This window comes from Pan paniscus, chromosome 23 (assembly GCF_029289425.2).
Source record: "Pan paniscus chromosome 23, NHGRI_mPanPan1-v2.0_pri, whole genome shotgun sequence".
In the NCBI taxonomy this organism is placed as follows: Eukaryota; Metazoa; Chordata; class Mammalia; order Primates; family Hominidae; genus Pan; species Pan paniscus.
The window spans coordinates 47076604-47102274 of NC_085927.1; the positions used below are offsets into that span (position 1 = coordinate 47076604).

The 25671-nt window shown below is 56.8% G+C and overlaps 1 protein-coding gene across 1 annotated transcript; it reads right to left on the reverse strand.

Annotated features, from left to right (window-relative positions):
* Nucleotides 1-4424: 4424 nt before the first annotated feature.
* RAC2 (Rac family small GTPase 2) lies at nt 4425-24951 on the reverse strand. Its single transcript, XM_003821557.5, has 7 exons — nt 24787-24951; nt 22262-22333; nt 13499-13616; nt 12629-12691; nt 11928-12087; nt 5833-5965; nt 4425-5201 (listed from the first exon to the last, which is right to left on the reverse strand). Exons 1-6 carry the CDS (start codon nt 24819-24821, stop codon nt 5835-5837), a joined length of 579 nt encoding a protein of 192 aa, XP_003821605.1. The 5' UTR covers nt 24822-24951; the 3' UTR covers nt 4425-5201; nt 5833-5834.
* Between the last annotated feature and the right edge of the window lie 720 nt (nt 24952-25671).

A 25671-nucleotide genomic window follows, 5' to 3' on the forward strand; every position in this document is an offset into this window, starting at 1 on the left:
TCAATTACCTCCCACTGGGTTCCTCCCACCTGGATTATGGGATTCAATTACCTCCCACTGGGTTCCTCCCACCTGGATTATGGGAACTACAATTCAAGAGGAGATTTGTGTTTGGGACACAGCCAAACCAGATCACAGCCCTTGTGGCTGGAGCTTTGCAAGGAAAGGGAAGATAGTGCCAAGTGAGATCTGGAGGTAGAAACTGACAACATCCTATAGGCCTTGTAGGTGAGGGAGGAGGTTTCGTGCCAAATGTCCAGAGATACCACTGGAGGGTGTTATACAAGGGAGTGGTCTGATCTGATTGGTAGTTTAACGCGATCACTCTGGCCACTCCGTGGAGATAAACCATGGCCAAGGGCAAGAGTGAAAACAAGAAGGCCAGTCAGGAGGTGTGAGCATTAGGATTGGTGCTCAGTTGGTGCTCAGCAAATATTTCCTTTCCTCCAAGTCTGGGAAGAGTTCCTGTCCCTGCCCCATTGGTGGTGTTGGGCTCGGCCATGTGAAGCATGAGCAAAGGCCTTAAACACTGCATGGTTTGGCTTGGCTTCTCATGCTCCTGTGATCCACAATGAGAAGGACATGCCCCAGGGAATGCTGGTCTAAGGAGGATGAGAGACAGGTGGAGCCGACCCCCACACACCCACAGCCAGAACCGAGACCACCCATCCCCAGCCTGAAGCCAAGTCACCAGCCAAACCCTCCTAAGTCAGCAGACCCACTGTCCACCTACAACTAGTGAGTGTGAGAATACAGGCCTGCTGCTTCTTGCCTCTGGATTTCAAGGCGGTTTGGTTTGTTACACAGCATTATTGTACCAATTGCTGACTATGACAGGAGGCTACCACAGGGAGGATACAGTGCTGGTTTGGACATTAGAAACCATGACAATGCAGAGAAGGGGGGCACTGAGGAGATTGTCGGTGATGGGTTGGAAGTGGAAGGTGAGGGAGAAGGTGTCAAGGAGGACTCCCAGGTTTTTGATTTGAGAGCCTGGATGCATTTACTGAGTGATGAAGGCTGGGCGGGGCGTGAGTTTGAAATGCTCAGGAGACATCCAAGCAGAAGGGCCATTTCCCGGGGCTCTCTGCTGGCTGGACAGCCTCCCCACTGGCCTGTGAGCTCCTGAGAGCGGGCTCATGCTTGACCCACCCCCAAGCCTTGGGCTTGACACACGGTCTCAATAACTATTTGCTGAAGGATTCAATGATTGAATAAGTCTGTGGTTCTATCGGCATTTTTGACTGCACAGTTGTTTGTAAACGAGGAAAATCCCCAGGCCACCTGGTGGAAAATGGAGTATAGGCAGAGAGAGGGAAGACAGGAGGCCAGTGAGGAGGCTGTGGCTACTGTCCAGGGGAGACATGGCAGGGGTTAGGTTAGGGAGCAGCCGTGAGGACAAGGGGTGGATTTAATAGATAGAGGCTGAATTGTCCAGGCTTGGTGGCCAGTGAATGCCAGGGTAAAGGATCGGAGGAGTTTGGGGGACCCCAGGCCTCCGCTTTGAAAAAGGGACAAGGAACAGCCAGTCTCTAGAATAGAAAGCACCAGATGAAGTGGCCTTGTCTGGCAGGCACTTTCCTCAACCACCAGGCCATGATTTCATTGCAAGAAGGGGCCAAGTGAGGCATGGAACCTGCTGCCAGCCCAGGCCTGGCACTAGGTGGGCACTTGGGAGGGGTTGTTGTCGCATGAAAGAGCAAACCATGGTGTCAGCTCCTGCCCACAACCGGCAGGTCTTCCTGTTTCAAAACAGGTTCTCACTGACTTCCCATAAGCTTTCTCTTTCCTATATGAGGGGCCTCCATCCTCAGCCAATTTGCAGAGCAGAAACAAGTGGCTCGCCCCACTTGGAGTGGCTGCTGGGAACAGTTATACAGTGGGAAGAGCACTGCGCTAGGAGTCCTACCGCTTCAGTGACAAATGCTGTCAGCTTACCGTAACAAAAGGCGTGACCAACGGTGACATTAACAATTGGGTGGTTTCATTTTCTTCAGTTCCCATAACAAGGCAGCTGTTAGCATCGGCTCAGCTGCCCACTGCTGCTGCCAGGAACTCACGCTCTTTTTATCTTTCTGCTCATCCCCTCTCAGCACGGGGCCTTGTATCTTCATGTTTGTGGCTTCGAGCTCACAAGACGGCTGCTGCAGCTCCAGACATCCCACCTGTCTTTTTTTTTTTTTTTTTTGAGCCTTGCTCTGTCACCCAGGCTGGAGTGCAGTGGCGCGATCTCGGCTCACTGCAAGCTCCGCCTCCCGGGTTCACACAATTCTCCTGCCTCAGCCTCCCGCGTAGCTGGGACTACAGGCACCCGCCACCACACCCGGCTATTTTTTTGTATTTTTTAGTAGAGACAGGGTTTCACCATGTTAGCCAGGATGATCTCGATCTCCTGACCTCGTGATCCGCCCGCCTCGGCCTCCCAAAGTGCTGGGATTACAGGCGTGAGCCACCGCGCCCGGCCGGGGCCTGTCATTTTTTTAAGGAAGAAAACTTTCACAGAAGCCATCTCTCCCGCTGACTTTCATTCACATCGGCTTCTCGGCCAGAACTATGTGGCCTGAAAACCCCAGCGACAAAACCAGCTGGAAAAACAAGTATTTTGTCGGTGTTAGGTACGGTGCTGCTATGCACAAAACTAGGATTCTGTTAGCAAGGAGGATGGGAACAGAGGTAGAGGGTGGGAAAGGATAGCGTCTGCCTTGTCAATTTGAGCCAAACCTGTGCCCTCCCGCATCCTCATCTCCTCTTCTGCAAACCGTGGCTAAGAGTACCTATCTTGGAAGGCTATTAGAACATTAAATGAGATAATATGTGCATGGGAGCCAAGACAATGAGTAAAGGAAGTTATTTACTGACATTATTATCATATAGAAGCAAAGATTGTCTCTACTGGGGTCGACCTAACGGCTGAACACACATGGAAGGAGATCCGGGCCCACCTTTGCCCTGCAGGGAAGTTCCAGGAGCAAAGGAAACGGGTCCAGTATGTTCAAAGGCCTGGAATGAAAGAAGCATGAATGTGGAGTGGAAGAAATGACAGTCCAGTCTGATGGTAGAGGCATGAGTGCAATAAGAGTGGGAGGCAGAGGATGGCCAGACCTTCAGGGCCATGGTTTGTTGCGGAGACTCTGGAGTTTATCCCAAGGCTCTGTGAAGAGGAGGGAGCAGAAAGAGGCTCCCTCAGACTCTGGCCAACCTCAGGGGGTGCCTCAGGGATCTTAGACATCGAACATACTAGGGAGTGGGGTCCTGGCCGCCTGCATCTGTATGGTGCCATGGATGGGTGGGGTTTAGTATTTCCTTTCTGTTTCAGAAGAGAAGTAACTTTGAAAACATCATGACTTTGTCAGAGCTGAAACTAAGAAAAGCAAAGGGGTTTCCCCTCTGCACCTAATCCCTTTTAAGGGGGGCTCCCAGGAGGTGAGTGAGCTGGAGGGGGTCCTGCCTCAGAACATGGGGACTAATGGGGATAGTGGGGTTGGCTGGGAGCTCTGGGAAAGCACAATGTGGAAACTCAAGCATTTCATGGGCTGGAAATTGGGGTCTTCTGGGTTGTCAGGGGCAGCCTCTTAGATCTCTTAGCCTCTCTAGAGTGTCAGCCTCCTGAGGGCAGGGACTTCTGAGCACTGCTGGATCCCTGGCACCTAGAACAGTGCCAGGCACAGAAGAGGTGCTCAATAAATGTGTGTTTGATGAATGAGTGAGAAGTTGAGATAGAGGAGAGTAATTGTCCGCAGGAGGGGGAGGTCTGGCACCTCCACAGAACTTAGCAAGCCCTGAGGTGGGACTGACTGTGCAGGCACTGTTGTGCCCATGTCAGAACTTCTTAAATCCTCACAACAACCCCGCCTCTCTTTTAAAGGAACTCCCCTTTGCTTATCACCTTTGGGGTCCAGCACTGTTTCATTTCACTGCTGAAATGAACACTTTCCCATGACCTCCAGTAGTGGAGGTTGAGGGTTTCTCGCCCAAATTCCCAAATTCCCGCCAGGCTCTCAGCCCACTTTGGAACTCACCCTCCCCACCGGTACACATGCTTTCGCTGGGGTTGCCGCGGTTCTGTTCCAGCATGGCATATGGTCCATGCCTGGCCAGTCAGAGCACAGCACTGCACCACTCTGACAAATATGATTGGTTAAAAGGGGGCCCAGGACCTATGCTGGTCCAATCACAGTAAATCTTAGTTAGAACTTTGCCTGGGATAGACATTTGCTCTTTTTGGCTGAACTTGAACTTGGAAGGATGAGGCCCTGAACTTGAACTTGGAAGGATGAAACCCTGAACTTGAACCTGGGAGGATGAAGCCCTAAGTCACCTGCCTGAGAATGAACCAGCCAGCAGAAGGCAGAGCCCAGAACTAAGCAAGCCTCGATGACATCATTTGAATCCCTTGATCAAGCTGCACCTGAAATTACGATATCTCCAAACTTGAATCAATAAATTTATTTTCTGCTTAAGCAGGTTGAGTTGGGTTTTCTATTTGCAATAGCAAAAGTCCTGACTGGCAAGGTTTAAAAGTTTGAAGACTCTCACAGGTAAGTGCAGCTCAGGATCCTGTGAGTGGAGCAGAAAGTCTTAAGAAATGGCAGGGGCTGCTTGAACCCAGATTTTTCATTGGCTGAGCAGATATCCCCAGAGGCGTAGAAAATTAAATTTGTTTTATGTTGTTCCAAAAGAGGAGAACTGAGGCCAGAGGAGCACACTTCTGAGACACTCATTTTTGCTGGGTAGAGGAACTCTCTGGCAAGCAGGACCATAGATATTAGAGCAGCTGGCCTCAGGAGGGAGTAAGAGCCCCATCCCTGAAGGTACACAAGTTGTGGCAGCAACCATCTGGCCTGCAGTTTCCAGAGGGGAGTCAGGCGTGGGGTGGGACTGGAGTGAACGGGTAGATGCTTCCATATGCGGCAGTTGGCACTGACGGCAGGAACACGGGGGTGGCTTAATGGATCCTGGGGCTCCCCTCTGGCCCTCAGGAAGGCAGGAGCATGAGGGGCTTGGGATGCAGCACCTGCAAATTTGCACCTTCCTGGCCTCAGGAGGCCTCCAGTACAGAAAAGACCATCAACGAAGCTCTGCAGCCATCTGCTAAGAAATGCCACAGGGAGGGGACAGCATGGCCAGCCGGGGTGCCATCAGGCTTTGGGTGGGGATCCTGGAGGATCAGACCCATCTAGGTGGGAGCGCTGGGGTGCAACCTGGAAGGAAGATAAGCAGGGAAAGAGAATTTGGGGACATGCAGAATCCACAGCTCTCACCTTCCTGGCTCACAGCTCACTCCCACCTCCAGGTCTTTGCTCAAGGTTTGACTCCCACCAGGACTGCCAATGCTGCTCTCCCCACCTCACCAGTCCTCTCTGTCCTTCTGGTCCCACACCTCCAGGAGGCCTTGTGGGCTGCCTCCAAATCACTGACCCCACCATCTGCCCCCTGGGGATCATAGCTCAGGCTCTCCCACCTCCACCCACATATGTGGGTGCAGGATCTCCCTGGCTCGACTGGGCTCTCCTAGGGCCAGGGACCAAGGCATCTTTTCCATCACCTCCTGCAGGAATGGGCAGAGTGGGGCTCCGTGACACCCACTCCCTGGCCCGGGGGTGGGGGGTTACCAGGCATTCATTCATACCTTGGGCCTTGCCTCTGGAAGATGAGCTCCAGAGAGTGAGAGTGGCCCAGGCAGATGACAAGTAGGCTAGGGAAACTGAGGCTACCTCCATACCCACCTTCTTTCTGTCCTGGCCTAAATGCCACTCACAGTGAACCAAAGGCCACTGCTCAGCCAGGGCCTGCTGTGTATGGGAGTTGGGCACTAGAGTGGGGGACTCTTACCCCTAGAGGAGGCTGCAGGTGCGCTTCTGCTGCCGCGTGGGCTGAGGGCACAGCACGGCCCGGATGGCCTCGTCGAACACGGTTTTCAGGCCTCTCTGGGTGAGGGCTGAGCACTCTAGGTATTTCACCGAGTCTGGTTGGGGAGATGGACAGGAGAGCCAAGGCCTAAGTTGGGGGGGCTCTGGGCCAACATGTCTCCTATGCCATACAACCCTCCCACGCCATACACCCCTCCCACGCCATACACCCTCCCACGCCATACACCCCTCCCACGCCATACGCCCCTCCCACGCCATACGCCCCTCCCACGCCATACGCCACTCCCACGCCATACACCATCCCAGGCCATACACCCCTTCCCATGCCTCCCACGCCATACACCGTCCCACGCCATACGCCACTCCCACGCCATATGCCCCTCCCATGCCATACACCCTTCCCATGCCATACACCCTCCCACTCCATACACCCCTCCCACGCCATACACCATCCCAGGCCATACACCCCTTCCCATGCCTCCCACGCCATACACCGACCCACGCCATACGCCACTCCCACGCCATATGCCCCTCCCACGCCATACACCCTTCCCATGCCATACACCCTCCCACTCCATACACCCCTCCCACGTCATACACCGTTCCAGGCCATACACCCCTTCCCATGCCTCCCACACCATACACCGTCCCACGCCATACACCCCTCCCACGCCATACACCCTTCCCATGCTATACACCCCTCCCACGCCATACACCCCTCCCACGCTATACACCGTCCCACGCCATACACCCCTTCCCATGCCTTCCACGCCATACACCATCCCACGCCACACACCCCTCCCACGCCATACACCCCTCCCACGCCATACAACCCCTCCCAAGGCATACACCCCTCCCACGCCATACAACCCCTCCTATGCCATACAACCCCTCCTACGCCATACACCCCTCCCACGCCATACACCCCTCCCATGCCATACAAGCCCTCCTGTGCCATACACACCCCTCCCACGCCATACACCCCCTACCACGCCTCCCACGCCATACACCCCTCCCACGCCATACACCCCTCCCACGCCTCCCACACCATACAACCCCTCCCACGCCATACACCCCTCCCACGCCATACACCCCTCCCACGCCATACACCCTCCCATGCCATACACCCCTCCCACGCCTCCCACACCATACACCCCTTCCATGCCATACACCCCCCCACGACATACACCCCTCCTACGCCATACAACCCCTCCCATGCCATACACCCTCCCATGCCATACACCCCCTCCCACGCCATACACCCCTCCCACACCATACACCCTCCCATGCCATACACCCCCTCCCATGCCATACACCCCCTCCCACGCCATACACCCCTTCCCATGCCTCCCATGCCATACACCCCTCCCATGCCATACACCCCTCCCATGCCTCCCACACCATACAAGCCCTCCTGTGCCATACACCCCTCCCATGCCATACATCCCTCCCACGCCTCCCACGCCATACACCCCTGCCACGCCATACACCCCTCCCACGCCATACACCCTCCCACGCCATACACCCCTTCCCATGCCTTCCACACCATGCACCGTCCCACGCCACACAACCCTCCCATGCCATATACCCCTCCCACGCCATACACCCCTACCACGCCATACAACCCCTCCCAAGGCATACACCCCTCCCACGCCATACAACCCCTCCTACGCCATACAACCCCTCCTAAGCCATACACCCCTCCCACGCCATACACCCCTCCCACGCCATACACCCTCCGCCATACACCCCTCCCACGCCATACACCCCTCCCACGCCATACACCCCTCCCACGCCATACACCCCTCCCACGCCATACACTCCTCCCATGCCTCCCATGCCATACAAGCCCTCCTGTGCCATACACACCCCTCCCACGTCATACACCCCCTCCCACGCCTCCCATGCCATACACCCTTCCCACGCCATACACCCCTCCCACGCCTCTCACACCATACAACCCCTCCCACGCCATACGCCCCTCCCACGCCATACACCCTCCCACGCCATACACCCCTCCCACGCCATACACCCCTCCCACGCCATACAACCCCTCCCACGCCATACACCTCTCCCACGCCATACAACCCCCCCACGCCATACACCCCTCCCACGCCATACACCCCTCCCACGCCATACACCCCTCCCACACCACACACTCCTCCCACGCCTCCCATGCCATACAAGCCCTCCTGTGCCATACACACCCCTCCCACGCCATACACCCCCCTCCCACGCCTCCCACACCATACACCCCTCCCACACCATACACCCCTCCCACGCCTCCCACACCATACAAGCCCTCCCACGCCATACACCCCCTCCCACGCCTCCCACACCATACAACACCTCCCGTGCCATACACCCCTCCCACAGCATATAACCCCTCCCACGCCATAAAACCCCTCACACCATACACCCCCCTCCCACACCTCCCACGCCATACAACCCCTCTCACGCCATACACCGCTCCCATGCCATACACCCTTCCCACGCCTCCCATGCCATACAACCCTCCATGCCATACACCCCCTCCCAAGCCATACAACTGAACACCAGGCTCTGGGGGCCGCCATCCAGTCCAGTGGGGTCACCTGGAGGCTGTGTCACCAGGAGCAAGGAGTTTAACGTCACCGTGCCTCAGTTTCCTCATGTCTGTAATAGCGAGCTTGAACTCAGTGAGAGACTAAGGCCTCCAGGGCAGGTCTGTGTCTTTCTTGGACACATAGCCCTTAGTCTGTGGAAGGAGGGTGGGAATTTTGATGCTTTTCTGTGAAGGAAAGGGCTCAAACATCAGTGACCAAATCTCTGGGAGCCTCACCTTCTAGAAAATTGCCTTGCCCATCCCTCCAGGATTCTCCCAGGGTTGCAAATAATCCCCAGGAGGCCTGAAGCCCTCATGGCCCCCTCCCCAGGAACTTCCAAACATCATCAGCCCCTTCCTTAGCACCATCCCTGTCTTACAGACAAGGAAACTGAGGCTCGTGGAGAGTATGTGACTCATCCAAACTCACACGCTGGACGTATTCCCTCAACCTGGGCCCAGCTGGGGGCCTTCTGGGAGGAGTGGCATTGGAGAGCTCCTCTGTCCTGCCATGGGAGGCCCAGCCTTCTCCCACATGAAGACCCCTCAGGGCTACAGCCCGGGGCACAGATGAGGAGAAAGGCAGGCCTAGTTCCCACCCCCAGGGACGGTGTTCCATGACATTCTGCAAAGAGTCCGTGTGACTTCCCATGTCCATTTCAAGCTGCACAGTTTCCCTGAAGTGAAAAACCACAAAACCCCTTCTGCCGAGATGCTATGCAGGCCTGGGGGCCGATGTCAGAACCAAGAGGAAGGAGAAGGGAGGGGAGGTGAACTCTGGGCCCTCCGCCAAAGCCCGCTTGCTTCTCTGTGGCAGGATGGAAGGGGATGGACGCTGGTCACCACCTACCCTGTGCCAGGCACTGAGCTGGGTGCTTCCAACAACACCGGGGTGAGTTCCCATTTCACAGACCAGGAAACAGGCCCAGAGTGGGGAAGCCAAGGCCCGAAGGCACAGAGCTGGGGGAGAAGTCGGGATGGCAGGAGGGGCAGCCCCTGGAACAGGGGAGCCCACTGAGGCCAGGTGCTGGGGAGAAAGGAAGGGTGGGGCAGGGACGAGGAACCTGAGGCTCAGAGAGGATGTCACTCGCTCTGAGTCACATGCTGGGCATCTCCCCTCTACCTGGAGGCATATACGCCCACCAGGGATCATGGGCAGTGGTTGTCATGGGGCTTGGCTGGCAAGAGCAGGGTGCCCTGAGCTCAGCCCGGAGTCTGGTCACCACAGCCCCCTGTGTTGAGGAGGTGTCACTGGGCACTTGGCCACTGTCTCCTTATAAGGGACCACATCTGCGTCCACTTCCCCCACATCCACCAACTGCCTTTTCCCTGGCACCCAGCCACCCACTCACCCAGGACAAGGGTCCTGAGCTGGGGGGCCAGGGCTCACTTTGGCTCGGCCTCTCACTGCTCTAGGACTTTAGTCAGTTCCCCCTCTCCGGGCCTCAGTCTCCCATCTGTCTAGGACTCATTGCCATGCGATGGCTCATCAAGCTGAGGCAGGGGCAGGGGAGCCACAGAGAGGGCAAGGAGGGTGAGGGGGCGGTGGGGGCAGTGGGGGTGCAGGGAGGACAGATGGCCCTCAGCTTTGTGGCTTAGGGAGCCAGTCCACCCCTTTTGGAATCCTGGCTGGGTGGCCTTAAGCCAGCAACATGTCTCCCCGAGCCTGTTTCCTCTCTGTAAAGTGGAGGTGACAAGAGCTCTTCGTCATAGCTGCTGTGAGAATGAAGTGGCTCCCAGGAAGTGCTCAGTCCACATCAGCTGTGATTATCAGCTGGGCTCAGGGCTGCCCCCAAAACTTGTCATCCCAGGGCTGGGGAGCCCAGGTGGGCAGAGGCAGTTGCTGCTTCCCTCACTAGCCCTGCCAGTCCCCCCAGGACTCCCCCTAGGCCTAAGCTGGTCTGAGGCACAGTTAAAATCACTGCCCCTGCCCCAGCTCCATGCAGGGTCAGCCAGGAAAGACTGGCTAGAGGCCAAGGCAAGAACTCTGAGTCACCACCTTATGGAGGAGAGAGGGCCTTTGGGGATTGTCCAGGTCAGCTTATGTGGAGAGGGAGACTGAGGCCCAGAGAGGGGCAGCCACTAACCCAAGGTCACACAGCCAATCAGTATCAGAGCCAGGACCAGAATCCAGGCCTCCAGCACCCTCCACATGATCCCAAAGCATGTGCTTTACAAGGGAGAGGTCAGTGACAGCCAGGCCACAGGCTGGAGAGCTGCACCCTGAATAGAAGGAGTCCAGGGGCAGGGGTTGGAGGGGTGCTGGTTGGTCAGAAAGAGAAGGCAGGGATGAATCCTTGATATTTAAAAGGAAAGACTTGCAGGCTGGGGAGCTGTGGCCCTAGGACAGGGGAAGGGAGCCAGGGTGTGAGCCACAGTCTGAGGCCCCCGGGGAAGATGGCCGTGTCACCACGCTAGTCACAGAAGGAGGGAGGTGGTGGCTGCGGTTTCTCTTCCTGTGAAGAGATGTGAGTCCCCAGGGCCCTCCCAGTTCCGGCAGGGGGAGGTGGGGCGGGGCTGGGGCGGTGGGGTGGGAGGAGGTCTAGTGGATTCCATTTGGGGGCCAAACCCTGGGCCTGCAGAGTCCTGTGGTGAGGCAGAGGGCACAGCTCATATGACCAAACCCAGCTGGTGGTTTTGGGCTTTTGGGCAAGGATCCCTGAGCTACAGACACATTGGGACCTACCAGGGACAGGGACAGGAACAGAGCCAGCAGGCCTGGGTACCATGCATGAAGCCAGACCCATGGTCATCGCCTCCCTGATGCAGGCAGCCCTGAGCCACTACAAAGAAGCACCCCCCAGCAGTGAGCCAATAATTTGCTGTCCTTCCTTCAAATCTGGCTGGGCCACCTACTAGCTGGGTGACCTTGAGAAGTTACTATATTTCTCCAGCCCAGTGATTTGGAGGCAAAGAGGGGTCGAGCTGAGAAACCAAAGGGAGTGGGGAAAGGGAGGAGAGAAGGTGGTGGAAGGAAATGTGTCACCCTTTAGATCTAATGCAGCGCCACCTCCTCCAGGAAGCCTTCCCAGAACACCCAAGTTTGACTTGCCACTTGTCCTCCAAGCAACCACAGCACCCCCACTCAATCTCTGCTTCTGTCTGCTCAAAGCACACCTCCTTATTTTCAGTATCTATTAATAGATACTACTCATACTACTAGGACGACTACTACTAACACAGAGTGCTTCTCACACACAGGTGCTGCCCTGGCAGCTCCACCTGGAATAAGTCACTGAATTCCCCCAACCACCCCAGGAGGCAGGAGCTATCACTATCCCATGCTTTTCTGATAAGGAAACACAGGCAGAGAGAGGCTACGTGACTCGCCCAAGGTCACACAGCAAGTGCACAGCACAGCTGAGTTCAAACTGCACAGCCTGGCCCTGCAGCCCGTGTTTACAATCACACCACGAGGCCAAGTCAGGGCCTCCCCCGCAGCCAGTTCCCCCCTCTGAGCCCGAGGCCCGTACCAATCTCCTTGGCCAGTGCCAGGCCCTGCGGGTAGGTGATGGGAGCCAGCTTCTTCTCCTTCAGTTTCTCGATGGTGTCCTTGTCATCCCGCAGGTCCAGCTTGGTGCCCACCAGGATGATGGGTGTGCTGGGGCAGTGGTGCCGCACTTCTGGGAACCACTGGGCAGGTGGGTGGGGGGACACAAGGTTGTATGGGTCAAGAGGGGGTGCGAGGCTGTGCGGGGATCAGAGGGAGTGTGAGGGTGTAGGGAGAGGAGAGGCAGCAAGTTGCCAGAAGATCAGAGGTGGGCACGAGGGTGAGGAGAGAGAGACGTGAGGTGGCACAGGGAGGGGAGGCCACGACGTTGTGCAGGAAGGAGGGGGCGCATGATTGTAGGAAAGGAGGAGGCGAGGTTTTGTGCAGACATAAGAAGCAAACATGAGGTTATGTGACAATCAGAGGCGGACATGAGGTTGTGTGGGGAGGAGGAGAATGCAGCCATGGAAAGTGGGGGTATAGCTAACTATCGCAGCACCCCCCACCCCAGGTCCTCTGAATCTTACCCCCTCAAGTCCCTCTGCCAGCCCTGGTTGGCACTGGGGACCCTCTCTGTATGCGACCTCTGCTGCCCCAGGGACCAGCCTAGAGTCACCAGTTCCTCCCTCTGTCCCTCAGGGTTACCTGCCCCAGAGCCCCCAAGGCCCACCCTGTCCAGCTCACCTTGGCGCGGACGTTCTCATAAGAGGCTGGGCTGACGAGGGAGAAGCAGATGAGGAAGACGTCCTGGGGACAGAGCAAGTGAGGGTTGCTAGTGAGGAGGGCCCAGAGGTGTCCCACCATGGCAGCCACCGAGAGGTGGAGCTTGGGGCTCCCTGAGGGTGGAACACCCCAGGGGATGCTGGGGACTTAGGATCTGGGCAGAGCAGAGATACCCTTCTCGCCTCTACCATGAGGCTGCTGTTTGTTAGGACGCTCACTAAAGGCCAGGGCCTCTGCGAAGTGGTTATCCTCACATGTCACTCTGCAGCAAGCACTGCTGGTAGCCCCATTCCTCAGACAGGGAAAGTGAGGCTTCCAGAGGTTAAAGAGTTTGCCAACGTGCACTCTGGTGAGGGGAGGATCTGGGATTCCAGAGTCCATACTCCAATCCATATACTATCCACCATCTGATTACCGGCCTTAGCCGCCTCCCTGCATACCCTGGAGGAAGGGCGAGGACCCAGCAGCCACCTGCAGGCATCCTCCACCTCTCCCCTCCCCCAGCACTCCCAGGGCTCACCATCCCGGGCTGCCTCCTGGGGCGCTGTGCAGAATCCACCTGCCCCACCACTGGAAACAGGGGGTGCCAGAGCCCAGGAGGCAATGGGGTGGGAAGATGGGCACATTGAGGACCGGGAACCAATGCAGGGCTGGGGGAGTGCAAGAGGAAGCCCTTCTCTGCCTGGGACATGCAAGGCAGGCAGACTCCCTGAGCTGGGCCTTAAGGGGAGAGGTAGGGTTTCCCAGGCTGAGCTGGCTGGAAGGGCATCCCAAGCAGAGGGAACAGAGACAGCAAAGGTCAGGACTGCAAGGCAGGTGGGAGCAGCACACCGTCTGTGGATAGGAGAGCGGCCGGAGACGGTCGTAGTCCTCCTGCCCAGCAGTGTCCCACAGCCCCAGGTTCACTGGCTTGCTGTCCACCATCACATTGGCTGAATAGTTGTCAAACCTGTGGGGAGCAGGCAAGGCAGAGGTAAGGTCAATCTCAAACCCCAGAACCTGGGAATTGTGGTCCAGCTCCATGTCATTCCTCGGAGGCTGAGACCTAGAGACAGTCTGCGACTGGCCCAAAGTCACACAGCATTTGCAATTGGGTTTCTTTATTTGTTTCATTACTGATTCATTATATTTTTTAAAAATGTAATACAAGTTAACAAGAAGAAAAAAAGATTATCTCTTAATCCTTTTCCTACCCGTACCTGTCCTTTGGAAAGGTAATTGAGGCTGTGTAACTTTTCCTCCCAGTCTTGATGAGAATAAACTTACCTCTGTCCCTATGCTGCCACTCAATGTTTGTTTTTTGTTTTTTTGTTTTTTGAAATGGAATCATGCTCTGTCGCCCAGGCTGGAGTGCAGTGGCACCATCTCGGCCCACTGCAAACTCTGCCCCCTGGGTTCAAGTGATTCTCCTGCCTCGGCTTCCCAAGTAGCTGGGATTACAGGCATGCACTACCACGCCCAGCTAATTTTTGTATTTTTAGTAGAAACAGAGTTTCACCATGTTGACCAGGCTGGTCTCGAACTCCTGAACTTAAATGATCCGCCTGCCTCGGCCTCTCAAAGTGCTAGGATTACAGGCGTGAGCCACTGGGCCCAGCCTCAATATCTGTTGAATGAATGTTCATCCCGTCTCAGGCTGGGTCCCCCCAGAAGCAAACCCTGAGACAAGGAGGTGATGCGAGGGGTTTATTCGGGAAGTGACCCCAGGATGCTGCAGAAGGGGAGTGGGGAGGAATAAAGGAGGGGACAGCAGCTGACACAGGGCAGGTGGTTGAGTTGTCATGGCTGTGGACCGCTGCTGCTCAGTCCTGCTGGGGCCACCTGGGAGACAGAACGGACTGTGCTCAGGGCGTCCCCAGAGAAGGCAGGAAGCTAGGGTGCTGTCATTCATCTCCCATCTTCCAGGGAAAGAGGGCTGCTTCCGGGGCCTTTCAGCCCACCCCAGAGTGTGCGTGAAAGCTGTTAGTCACTGGCCATGGGAAGGGCCATGGCAAACGGTAGAAAGACACATGCTGCCGAGGAGATGGTGTGAGGCACTGACCTTGACTCCCAATGTCTCCCGCCAGACCCAGAAAGCCCTGCAGGGCCATCGAACGAGCCTCCAGATGCACTTGCTAGGCACCTACTATGCATCGGGTGCAGAGCCAGCGCTGGGGCCACCAAGGAGTACAAGCCTGATCCTGCCCCCACAGCTGGCAGAAGGCCAGACACGGGGTGAGGAGCCTGACAAATATCAGAGACGGGGAAGCCCAGCGAATGCTGGGAGGGCCATCCCAGGGCTCCAAGCTCGGAATAGGGGAGGTTTTGCAAGCCAGTTCTTGCTACACACATCCCCGCGAGGAAGGTGCTGGCTACCCACGCTGTGGAAGGGAAAACTTGGCTCAGAGAGATGCAGTGACTTGCCCAAGGCCACACAGCCAGTGAGTGACCCAACTAGGTAAGAAACCAGAAACCAGTGACCACGACCAGTGCTCACTGCCCCAGGCCACAGCTGTGCCTCCGGGAATGCCCTCACCGCTTGCCCCTGAGGGTTAGGGAATCACTGTCACTTTTCCCGCTGTGGTCCCCCACACAGGCCCTGACCTGGTCCACTGAGACCTCCGGCTCCTCTGACTTCTCCTCCTACTCCTCCCCTCGCACACCAGCCAAGCCGTTTCCCGGGAAAGGCTCACACTGCCCACCTCCCTGTGCTGGTCCACACAAAGCCCCTGCCCAGAATGTCCTTCCCACCTTAGCTGTCCATATGTTCTCACCAACCTGGCCTCTGGCCCCCACACCCTCCAGGCTGCCCACCCCTCCAAGCCTTTGATCCTGTCTGTATCTCCCTCTGGAATACGCTTCCAGCCCCATTTCACTCCCGACTTCTATTCATGCTTCAAAACCCTGCCCAGACAAGTCCTCCTCTCTGGCGAAGCTTCGTCGTCCTCTACCTGTAAAGAGCCCATGGTTCCCTCTCTCAGGTGACTACTTTGCCTTGACCACGAGCAGGCACTTGGTGAGTCTCCACCCCTTCAAGGGCTGTGGGTTCTGTGTGGGCCAGGCCGATGCCTGCTTATTCTCCACAGTCTCAGGCCTGTCACCCAGTGAATGCAGGTGGAAGGGAATTAAACCACCTCCTCCAGGAAGTCCTCAGAGAACGCTACTCAATGTTAGGCTGCAGAAGCGCTAACACTTCAGAGTAACACAAAAGACACCTCTCCTGAGAGGAGTCCCCCACACCCCCAAAAAGTGGGCAGCCCAGCCTTTTTAATACACTTTGCCTGTCCAGCCCTGGACAGAATTCCTGGTTACCTCTCAGTTCCTCAAACGGCCCTGTTCCCGCCTGTCTGGAAAGTGCCTGCAAACAGTGGCCCCTGACTTCCCACTCTCCTTCCTCTCTCCCTTCTCTTCCTCCCCACTGCCAGGCTGGCTGACTTTTACTCATCCCTCCAGCCCCTGCTCAATGTCACCTCCTCCAAGAAGCCTTTCCTGACTTCCAGCCATGTCGGGGCTACCACCCCACCTAAACCAGCACTCCTTGGGGAACTCAGCATCCCAAGTGGCAGGCAATAAGCCTCATTTGTTTGCCGCTGCACCCTGGGGCCAGCCCGCGGTCTGGTGCACAGCAGGTGCTGGCGTGCACCTACTCTGGGTACCACCTACGCTGCTGTGGGATTTCAGGAAGAAGGCGCTGTCCAGGGAGACACAGCGAGGCATGATGGGAAAAGCCACACCTGTGTTGTTTCTCCAGTTTTGACCAGAAACACACTTTTGGGAAATGCTTGGACACTCTCTCCTCTAATGTCCAGCCACAGTGCTAGTGCCAAGAAGCCCCACAAGATTCACCTGTCTCCTCTGGGTCATCCCTGGAATCTCAGGGCCACGGTGATGGGGAAAGAGCTGGGACCTTGAGAAGCAACAGCCACCTTCTCTGAGGCCAGGCAGGGGGCTGAGGGTCTTTGTATGTTAGGTCTTGAAGTCTCATGTGATCCAAGACAAAAGGATCTTAAGTTACCCCCATTAGACAGATGAGGAAACTGAGGCCTGAAGAGGTCAAGGAACTTTCTTGTTGGGCGGGAACACAGAGTTCCTTGGGAAGCCAGGACATCCGGGCTGTGTGACCCTGGGTGAGTGACCTAACTTCTCTGAGCCTCAATCTCTTTAATGTGGAGGGGAAAATACCTATTTCTTGGAGCCATTAGGAGAATCCAAAAAAATAGAGGATGTTCAAGCCACCCCACTAGGAGATGCTGAGAAGCTAAGCAGTCTCATTTTCCATGTCCCCAAATGCCCCTGCCACAGGGCCCCTCCCCAGAGGACCAGAGGGACAGGTGCAGGAATGTGTCAATGGTGTGACACCCCTGAGGGTCCCCCTTACTTAAGAGACCCACAGGCAGCCAGGACCAGAGAGGAACCTTATGCACAGACCACCATGGCCAACCCTCACCCCATTTTCCGGATGAAGAAATTGAGGCTTACAGAGAGGAAGAGACTTGCCCAAGATCTCCCAGCCAGTGGGTGGCAGAGCAAGGCTAGATCCTGTTACCCAATTCAGAAAGGCCCACATGGTAAGCATCGCTGCTATTTCATGGCTGGAAATGGAGTTGGAGAGAGCAGAGACCATGTTTTCATCTAGTGCCTGTAGAACTCTGAGGCCTGGCCCTAGAATGGAGTGGAGGAGGGGAATGGGGCAGGTGGAAGGGGCCCCAGCACACAGGTATCACCTGACCACCACCAAAGCCCACCCCCAGGGAGGAAGGATGGTGCATTCAAGGAACCCAGAGACCACAGGGCACGCATGGCTAGTGACTTGGGGGTGAGAAAGGATTGATGTCAGAGGGGCACGGACCAGTCAGGTCTTGGTTCTCAGGGCAATGGGGAACCAGCAAGGGGCCAAACCAGACAGAGGTGATGAGATCAGATTTGCATTTAGAAAAGGTCCCAGCTGGGCACGGTGGCTCACGCCTGTAATCCCAGCTCTTTGGGAGGCTGAGGCAGGTGGATCACCAGGTCAAGAGATCGAGACCATCCTGGCCAACAGGTGAAACCCTGTCTCTACCAAAAATACAAAAATTAGCTGGGTGTGGTGGTGCATGCCTGTAGTCCCAGCTACTTGGGAGGCTGAGGCAGCAGAATCGCTTGAACCTGGGAGGCAGAGGTTGCAGTGAGCCAAGATCGCACCACTGCACTCCAGCCTGGTGACACAGCGAGACTCCGTCAGGAAGGAAGTAAGGGAGGGAGGGAGGGAGGGAGGGAGGGAGGGAGGGAGGGAGGGAGGGACCCTCTTGGAGAAGTCTTAGGGAGGGGCCAGAGGGGAACAGAGGGGGAAACTGGCACATCAGCCAGGAGGGGAGGCCCTTACCGTGCTATTGGTTGAAAGATGAAGGCAGCTGGAGGTGTCACGGGGCAGGGAGAGGTGGAGCAGGAGGGAACAGAATACCCAACAGAAGGGGTGCCTGAGCTAAGGCAGAGGCTTGAGCCACTGGACATCAGGAGGCACCCACACACACAGCAGCAGGAGCAGGGATGGGGCTGCCGAGAGGCCAGGCAGGAGAACCTGGTGGGGCCTGGCGCACACAGCTAGGGAGGCTGATGTCATCCTGTCCACTGGAATCCCAGGCTGGATTCGTCAGTTTACCGAAGAGAGGATTTCAAATGAAAGTGAAAATTAAGTGCCAAATGATTCAACCTCAATTAGCAGCACACATTCTTCCATGCAGAGCTGAGCCCTGCCTTCCTCCCCGGGGTGGGGGAGGCAGTCATGACGGAGCAACAGGAATGGGCTCAGCTCTGTTCTAGAAACTGGCGCGATGGCAGGGAGCGAGGCAGATAAGGGCCCTGTCCTCAGGGAGCTTCCATCCAAGAGGAGGAGTGGCAGCAAAGGAGCAGCAAGATGAAGTCGGGCTGTGGGGGGGCATATGAAGACAGCCAAGCAGGGTGGTGGGATGGAGAGGGCAGGTTGGAGACGGGGGGCTGCTGTAGACAGGGGGTCAAGGAGGCGATGTCTAAGCAGGGAACTGAATGACAGGAAGCAGGGAGGGTTCTGGGTGTCATAAAGGGGAGTGAAGAGGTTGGGGGGAGGCAGAGATCATCAAGGCAGTCTGTATACTTGGAATGAAGTGGGTAAGGGGTGTGGTAAATGAGGCTGGGGAGAGGGGGGCTGTTGTTCACGGTTTGAGCATTAAGATGAGTTTTAAGTGTGAAGGGAGCCACAGGAGAGATTTAGGCCAGGTTAACTTTCAGTTGTTTTTTGGGAGGCTCTTTTTATTTTATTTTATTTTTTGAGACAGGGTCTCACTTTGTTGCCCAGGCTGGAGTGCAGTAGCACGATCATAGCTCAATGCAGCCGCACCCTCCTAGGCTCAAGCGATCCTCCCACCTCAGTCTCCCGAGTAGCTGGGACTACAGGCATGCACCACCATGCCCGGCTAATTTTTGTATTTTTTGTAGAGATGGGGTTTCTGCTCCATGTTGCCCAGGCTGGTCTCGAACTCATGGGCTCAAGCGATCTGCCTGCCTCAGCCTCCCAAAGTGCTGGGATTACAGGCATGAGCCACGGCGCCCAGCCTAACTTTCAGTTTTAAAAGCTCACCAGGGCTTCCGTCGAGCTTGGTTCTAACCAGGCGAGGTGTAAGGGGGCGCCCCTCTATGCCACAGGCACACGAGGGCACTGTCTTCCTGCCATGTTTCTGTATCCCCAACACCTAGCACGGGGCCATCCACAGAGCAGACTCAGGCTCCCCAACTGCGAAACGGGGGATTTGATGCAAAGAACTCACAGGGCCTTGCCGGCTCCAATATAGGGTCTATACAACAGAGCAGGCGGCAAGAGCCAATCACGGTGCAGCCCCACGAGTCCTGGCAACTGATTGGCTGCTCAGGAAGATGTCAGTTCCGAAGGTTCAGGTCCATCCCTTTGCTGTTAACCCCTCATGGCTGGCAGCATGGGGAGCCAGCTCTCAGGCTCATCTGATCTTGTATCTGTAGCACGGGCCTCCCCAACCCCCAGCAAACCTACCATCCTCAGCCCAGAAGCTCTCTCCACCTTAATCTCAGGTGCCAGAGATTTGGGGCTGCCTGTTTTTCCCAACCCACCCTCTCGCCCTCTTCCCCCTCCAATGTCAAGGGCCCAGTGTGACTATTTTACCCTCCCTTCACAGGGGCACAGGCATTGGCAGTGGCAGGATCCCGCTCTGGGGTCTCGTCTGGGGCTGAGAAACTTTGTGCCTGAAGCCATATGAGGGTGTGAGGCAGGATTCACCACAGAACTTGCAAGACCCAGTGCAAAATGGAAGTACAGGGCCCATGCTCAAAAATGATTAAGAATTTCAAGATGTAGACATCAGAGTATTAAACAAGGTGCAGGACCCTTCTGAGCATGGGGCCCTGTGCAACTGGATAGGTGGCCACACGCATGGAGCTGGCCCTACTGGGATACCTTCACCCAATCCTTCAGAGAGACTTGGGAAGGTAGATCTGGTCGGGCCTATTTCTCCAGCTTCTGTGATGTTGTCCAGGACAACAAAGTCCACTAGGGGCCACCAGGGATCAGGGGCCTCCAGGCTGCTGAGAGCACCTGGCCATAACCTGGCCTCAGCAGCCTCAGCCATCCATCTCAACGTACAAGGGAGGTGCCTGGGGAAGGAGCTTGGGACTTCCAAGCCTCTACCTCTTATAGAAAAGGAGATTGAGGCTCAGAGAGGGGAAGTGATTGGTCCAAGGTCCTTCAGCAAGTGGGTCCTTCAACTCAGCCAGGATGCACAAAGGTGGGACAAGGTCTCAAGCCAGCATCCAGAGACCCAGGGACAGAGGCAGTGACAACACACTGCTGGTGACCATGGCCTTGAGCAGGAGCCGCCTCACCTAATTCTGCCTCCCTGCTCAGGTTTGCAGCCAGCCCTCCCTTGGCACTTAGAGGCACCTGATAAACGTTTGATAGTTGATGGTGAGTGGGCAGGAATCCTTGTTCCCATTTTGTATATAAGGACAGGACCAGAGAGGGGCACTCACCAGCATCAGGACCGAGCTGGGGCAAAAGCGGTTTTCTAGGCTCTCTGCTAGGGTTTCCCTGCCCTCTCCTGGCTGCCTGCCTTCCTCTAGCCTGGGCCAGGGCATCTAAGGCAGCTGAGTAGAGTGTCCCGGGGAGAGACAGCAGCAGAGAGAGCCCAGCCCACCCAAGTCTGGGATTGGGGGTTGGGTAGTGAGGAATCCTCTGGGGTGGGTTGGAAGCATCTTGGCTCCAGGCTTTCTTCTCCCTTCTGCCTGCCTCCCTCTTCCTAGGAGAGCCTGATCCCTGCCCCTGAAAGGGGGGTTCATTAAGATCAAGAAATGAGGGCCCCAGCGAGGTTCTGCATGGACCTTGGCTCTGAAGCTGGACAGGACCGTGTAAGCCTGGGAGGCAAGCCTCTTAGTGGCTGTGAGGCTCAGCTTCCCCATGGGTGTCCTGTGCATGCTAATAGCCATCTCCCAGGGGGATCAAATGAGATCACACATGTGTGACATCTTGCGCAGGGGCCAGCATGTGGCAGGCCTTTGCTAGATGGTGGCTATGATCGATCTTCCTGTGGTCTTTCCCACGATGTCCAAGTCAGGTCAACTCAAAACACATGTGTTGTGTGTAAGGTAATGCATGTATCACACCATGTAGAAGACACTGTGCTGAGATAATGGGAGACCCACAAAGAGCTGGCCATGGCTCCCTGCCCTCCACAGGCTCATAGTCATGGGAGAAATCAGATAAAGTCACTCTGGGGAGTGGAGACCCCTTCGTGGTAGATCAGAAAGGCTTCCCGGAGGAGGGGGCACTGGAGCTGCGCCTGGAGGCTTTAGACAGGTGGATGTGGGGAGAAAAAGCACTATGGGGAGAGAGAACAGCTTGAGCAAAGGCCCTGGGGTAGAAATGTGCAGGCAGTTTGTGGCGAACAGTAGGGTCCGGAGGAGGCAGAGTGTGAAGCAAAGTAATGGGTAATAAGGCCAGGTGGGAGGTTGAGTGAAGGCCATCAGGAGCCTTGAGTGCCATGCTAGGGAGTCGGGGAAATGTCCTAGGAGTGATGGGGACCCCTGAGGGCTGGCCAGGGAGGGGCTGGTGCCTCCCCAGTCATCCTTCCCTCCTGAGTCTGACACCAACACGCTCCCTACACGTCCGATGACAGCCCTGCCTCCGCATCCTGCAATAGAGCACAGGGCCTCCCAGGCCTGCAGACAGCTCTGTTCCGCCCCCCAGCATGCCTTGTCCCCAGGTGTCCCTGTTCCTTGGAGTCAGGCTCTCTGGATCACCTCCTCCAGCAGCCTGCTTCCACAGAAGCTCCTCTCCCAGCTCCTGCTCTTGCCTGAGCCAGCCCTCTCCTCCACGTCCCTTTGCTTGGAGGCCCAGCCTAAAGGCCACCCCTCCTCCCTTCTACCCCTTCCTCCATACCCCATCCCGGGTTCTGGGAGCCCCCAGCACCTCTCAGCACCAGTGCTGCCTTCTTGGCTGGACTGTCAGGCAGCTCCACTGGGCTGGAGGCTGTGGGTGCCCACACAGGGTCTGGCCCACAGGAAGTGCCTGAAAGGGGGGTCGACTTGGTGACGGTCTCTCCCCTCCTCCCAGCACCCCGCATATCCCCAGGAACTCACACGGTGGGGATGTACTCTCCGGGAAAGGCGTTGGTGGTGTAGCTGATGAGAAGGCAGGTCTTGCCCACGGCCCTGAAAGACAGGAAGTGCAAGAGGGCGGCGGTCATGGGCTCTGCCGGAGACCTGGGGAGGTTTCTGCATGGTCCTCTGCGAAGACCTCAGCATCCACCCAGCCCAGCCCTCTGGGCCTCCGTCTCCCCATGTGAGATGCCCCATGTCTGTGTTCTCACCCCCGAGAGCCTGCAAGTCATGTGGATGTTTGTTAAAGTGGAGACTTCAGGGTCCAGCCCCAGAGATTCTGATCCACGGGTGTGCGCAGAGCTGGCAATCCGCTTTTCCCACAGGCTTCTCCAGGGCCCAGTGATGTGGGACAGAGGGTGCCCAGCAGACCCAGGCAATGCCGAGGGGCCCCCGACGCCTGACCTGGGCTTCAAATCCCAGCTGTACCACCTACCAGTGGTATGATCTTGGACAAGTCACTTAACCTGCCTCAGTTTCTCCATCTAGAAAATAGAGATGAGCCCATCCTCATAGGAGTGTGCTGAGGAGTAAATCCAACGAGGCCTATCAAAGCACTGAGCACAGGGCCTGACGCACGGCAGCAGCCGACGGCTGCTAGGGAAGACCTGACCCTGCTCTTCCCTCTCACCTCCCCCGTGGAGCAGAGCAGTTACCAGGTCAGGGTTTGAGTCAGAGTGGTCTGGGTTCAAATCCTGTGAGGCTTTGGGCAAATTACTTAGCTTCCCTGAACTTTCATTTTCCCACCTGTAAAATGGACCTATTAGGTTTGGTGAGAGGATAAATAGAGAAGGCTAGATTAACCCCAGAGCTGGTACATAGGAAGGAAGTGATAACGCGCGCCTCCTCCACCCTCAGCATGCGAGGCTGGGAGCGGGTGCAGGTAGCTCAGCCGAAGCCCAGAGGCCAAGGGACAGCTCTGGGCCTTCCCCTGCCCTGCGTGGTTTTGTCACTTCCTGCTCAGAGAAGACAGCTCATCCTCTCCTCCTACCATCGCCCTCCCCTGGGCCTGCCACCGAGGTAATTTTGAATGACTGGAACGTTAACCCTTGACTTCCGCCCGCCCCTCCTCCGATCAGATACAAAGCAGAAGTGAACAGGGCTGGGCAGGCAAGGGCAGATAAGGAGCCATGCATCAGAATCAGCTGAGGCTGGTGGACAAATGGGCCCGCCCCCACCTAGATGGGTCACAGCCAAAGTCGGGGCCACAGGGCCCGGGCCAGGAGAGCTGAGTCTCTCAAAGCCTTAGGCTGCTCCTCTGTAGAATGGGAAGGCTGGACAGGAGGCCCCCTTCCAGCTAGAACATGCTCCAGGGTGAGCCTGTAGGCTGGACCCTAAGATGTGGCTGCTGGCAGGCATGACAGATTGACAAATTGGACGTGTCCTTTTATTTTGTGTTTTTTTAAGAGACAGCGTCTTGCTCCGTCACCCAGGCTGACTGCAGTGGCACAATTATAGCTCACTGCAGCCTCAAACTCCTGGGCTCAGGCGATTCTCCCACCTCAGCCTCCCCAGTAGCTGGGACTGCAGGTGCATATGCCACCACTCCTGGCTTAAAAAAATTTTTTTATAGACATGGGTTCTCGCTATGATGCTTAGGCTGGTCTCAAGCTCCTGGCCTCAAGCAATCCTCCCATCTTGGCCTCTCAAAATGCTAGGACTACAGGCATGAGCCACTGCACCTGGCCTGGACCTGTCATTTTACAGATGAGGAAACTGAGGCCCCCCCAGGGGACAAGACAGCCTGAAGTCACTGGGATCTGACAACTGAGAAGGGTCTCAGCCCAGCCTGCCCCTCCCCTGCCGACCCCACAATCACCCTCCCATCCTTTAGCCTCCTCCTTCCCTCTCTGTCTCTCAATGTCCCCTTGCCCCTTCTGCTCCTCACCCACATCCCCCACACATCCTCCCCAACCCGGCAGGCTGAGGGGAGGGGAGAGAAAGTGGAGGGGGTGCTAGAAGGCACATACTACAAGCAAGACAGCCACTCAGCTTATCTCAAGCGACCCCACAGCATCCCCAGGGCATAGGCCTCCTCCCAGATGAATAAGCTGAGGTTCAGAGAGGTGCTGTGACTTGCCCAAGGCCACACAGCAGCACCAAGCCAGTGACGACAGCCCAGGTCAGCCTGGGGACAAAGGCTGAATTTCAGGTTTCCCACTTCCCTCCTGCATCCACAGAGTAAAGACTGAGGCTTGCCTCTGTGGGAGACCTGCCCCCAGCTTTTGGGGTGCAGGTGAGGAGCCCTGGGCACTCTCACCCATAGTCCTGCACCCTCCACCGAGATGGCTTCTGGGGTGGGGTGGGGCTGAAGAGGGTGAAGCTCCCCTCAGCCCACCCCCGGGTGCTCCCTGTGGGCCCTCGGAGAAGAAGGAAGCGACCCCTCCAAGCTGCCTTCCAGGGACGCCTAGTTCTGCAGGGCCAGGGGCTTCCCCAGGGACACCAGGGCGGAAGGATCTCAGGGCATCCCAGTTGGGGGCTGTGAGGCAGTCCAGCCAGGTACCTACCCATCTCCCACCACCACACACTTGATGGCCTGCATCGTGTCCGGAGCCTGGAGAGTGTCGGTGGTGACAGCTCAGGGCCAGGCGCGTTTCTGCGGGCACAAGGGGTGTGGAGGCTGGTGAGGCGCCTGCTGAGGAGCAGCGGTGGTGGGGCAGGAGGAAACGGAAGGGGAACTTACTCAAGCTGCTCCCCCCACGGTCGTTTGCAGGGGGCGGAGCATGCGGTCTGGCAGAGCAGCTGGTGGGAGGGGCGCTCAGGTGCTGGGCTGAGCCCTGGCCATCCCCACAGGCCCCCTGCGTGGAGGCTCCAGCAGGAGACCTGGGGGCCCTCTGTGCTGGGAGGCTCACTTTCTGTCCACGGGGCGGGCCCAGAGGCTGTTCTCCAAGAACTTGAGGGTTCCAAGAATTCAGTGCACCTCAATTCTAAGCAGAGCATTTAATGAGTGCCTGCTGTGTGCCAGGCACAGTACCAGGTGCTGGTGATCCCAGGATGCAAGAGACAGCTGGTCCCTGGAGTTTACACCCTTTGCAGAGAGGGAGGCATGACTTCATCATGGGAGATCATAACAGAGACAGGAAGTGATTGAGGCAACGGGGGAATCTACAGAGAGGACCTCAGGGTTACCGAGATGGAGAGCTGGGGGCCTGCAAGCTAGCATTGGAGCTGGCTCTTGAAACGTGCGCCCTAAAGAGGGAACTCCAGGTGGGGGGAGATTGCTTGAGCCAGGACCCAGAGGCTCCCCCAGGCAAGGGCCTGTGTGGGAGTCCCTGGGTGGGTGGATGTGGGGCGATGAGGCAGGAAGGGAAGGTGGGGTCCGCTGATGGAGAAGGGCACATTGAGGGGAAGTGGCGGGCAGTGCCCCACAGGAGCCAAGCCTATTCTGAGGC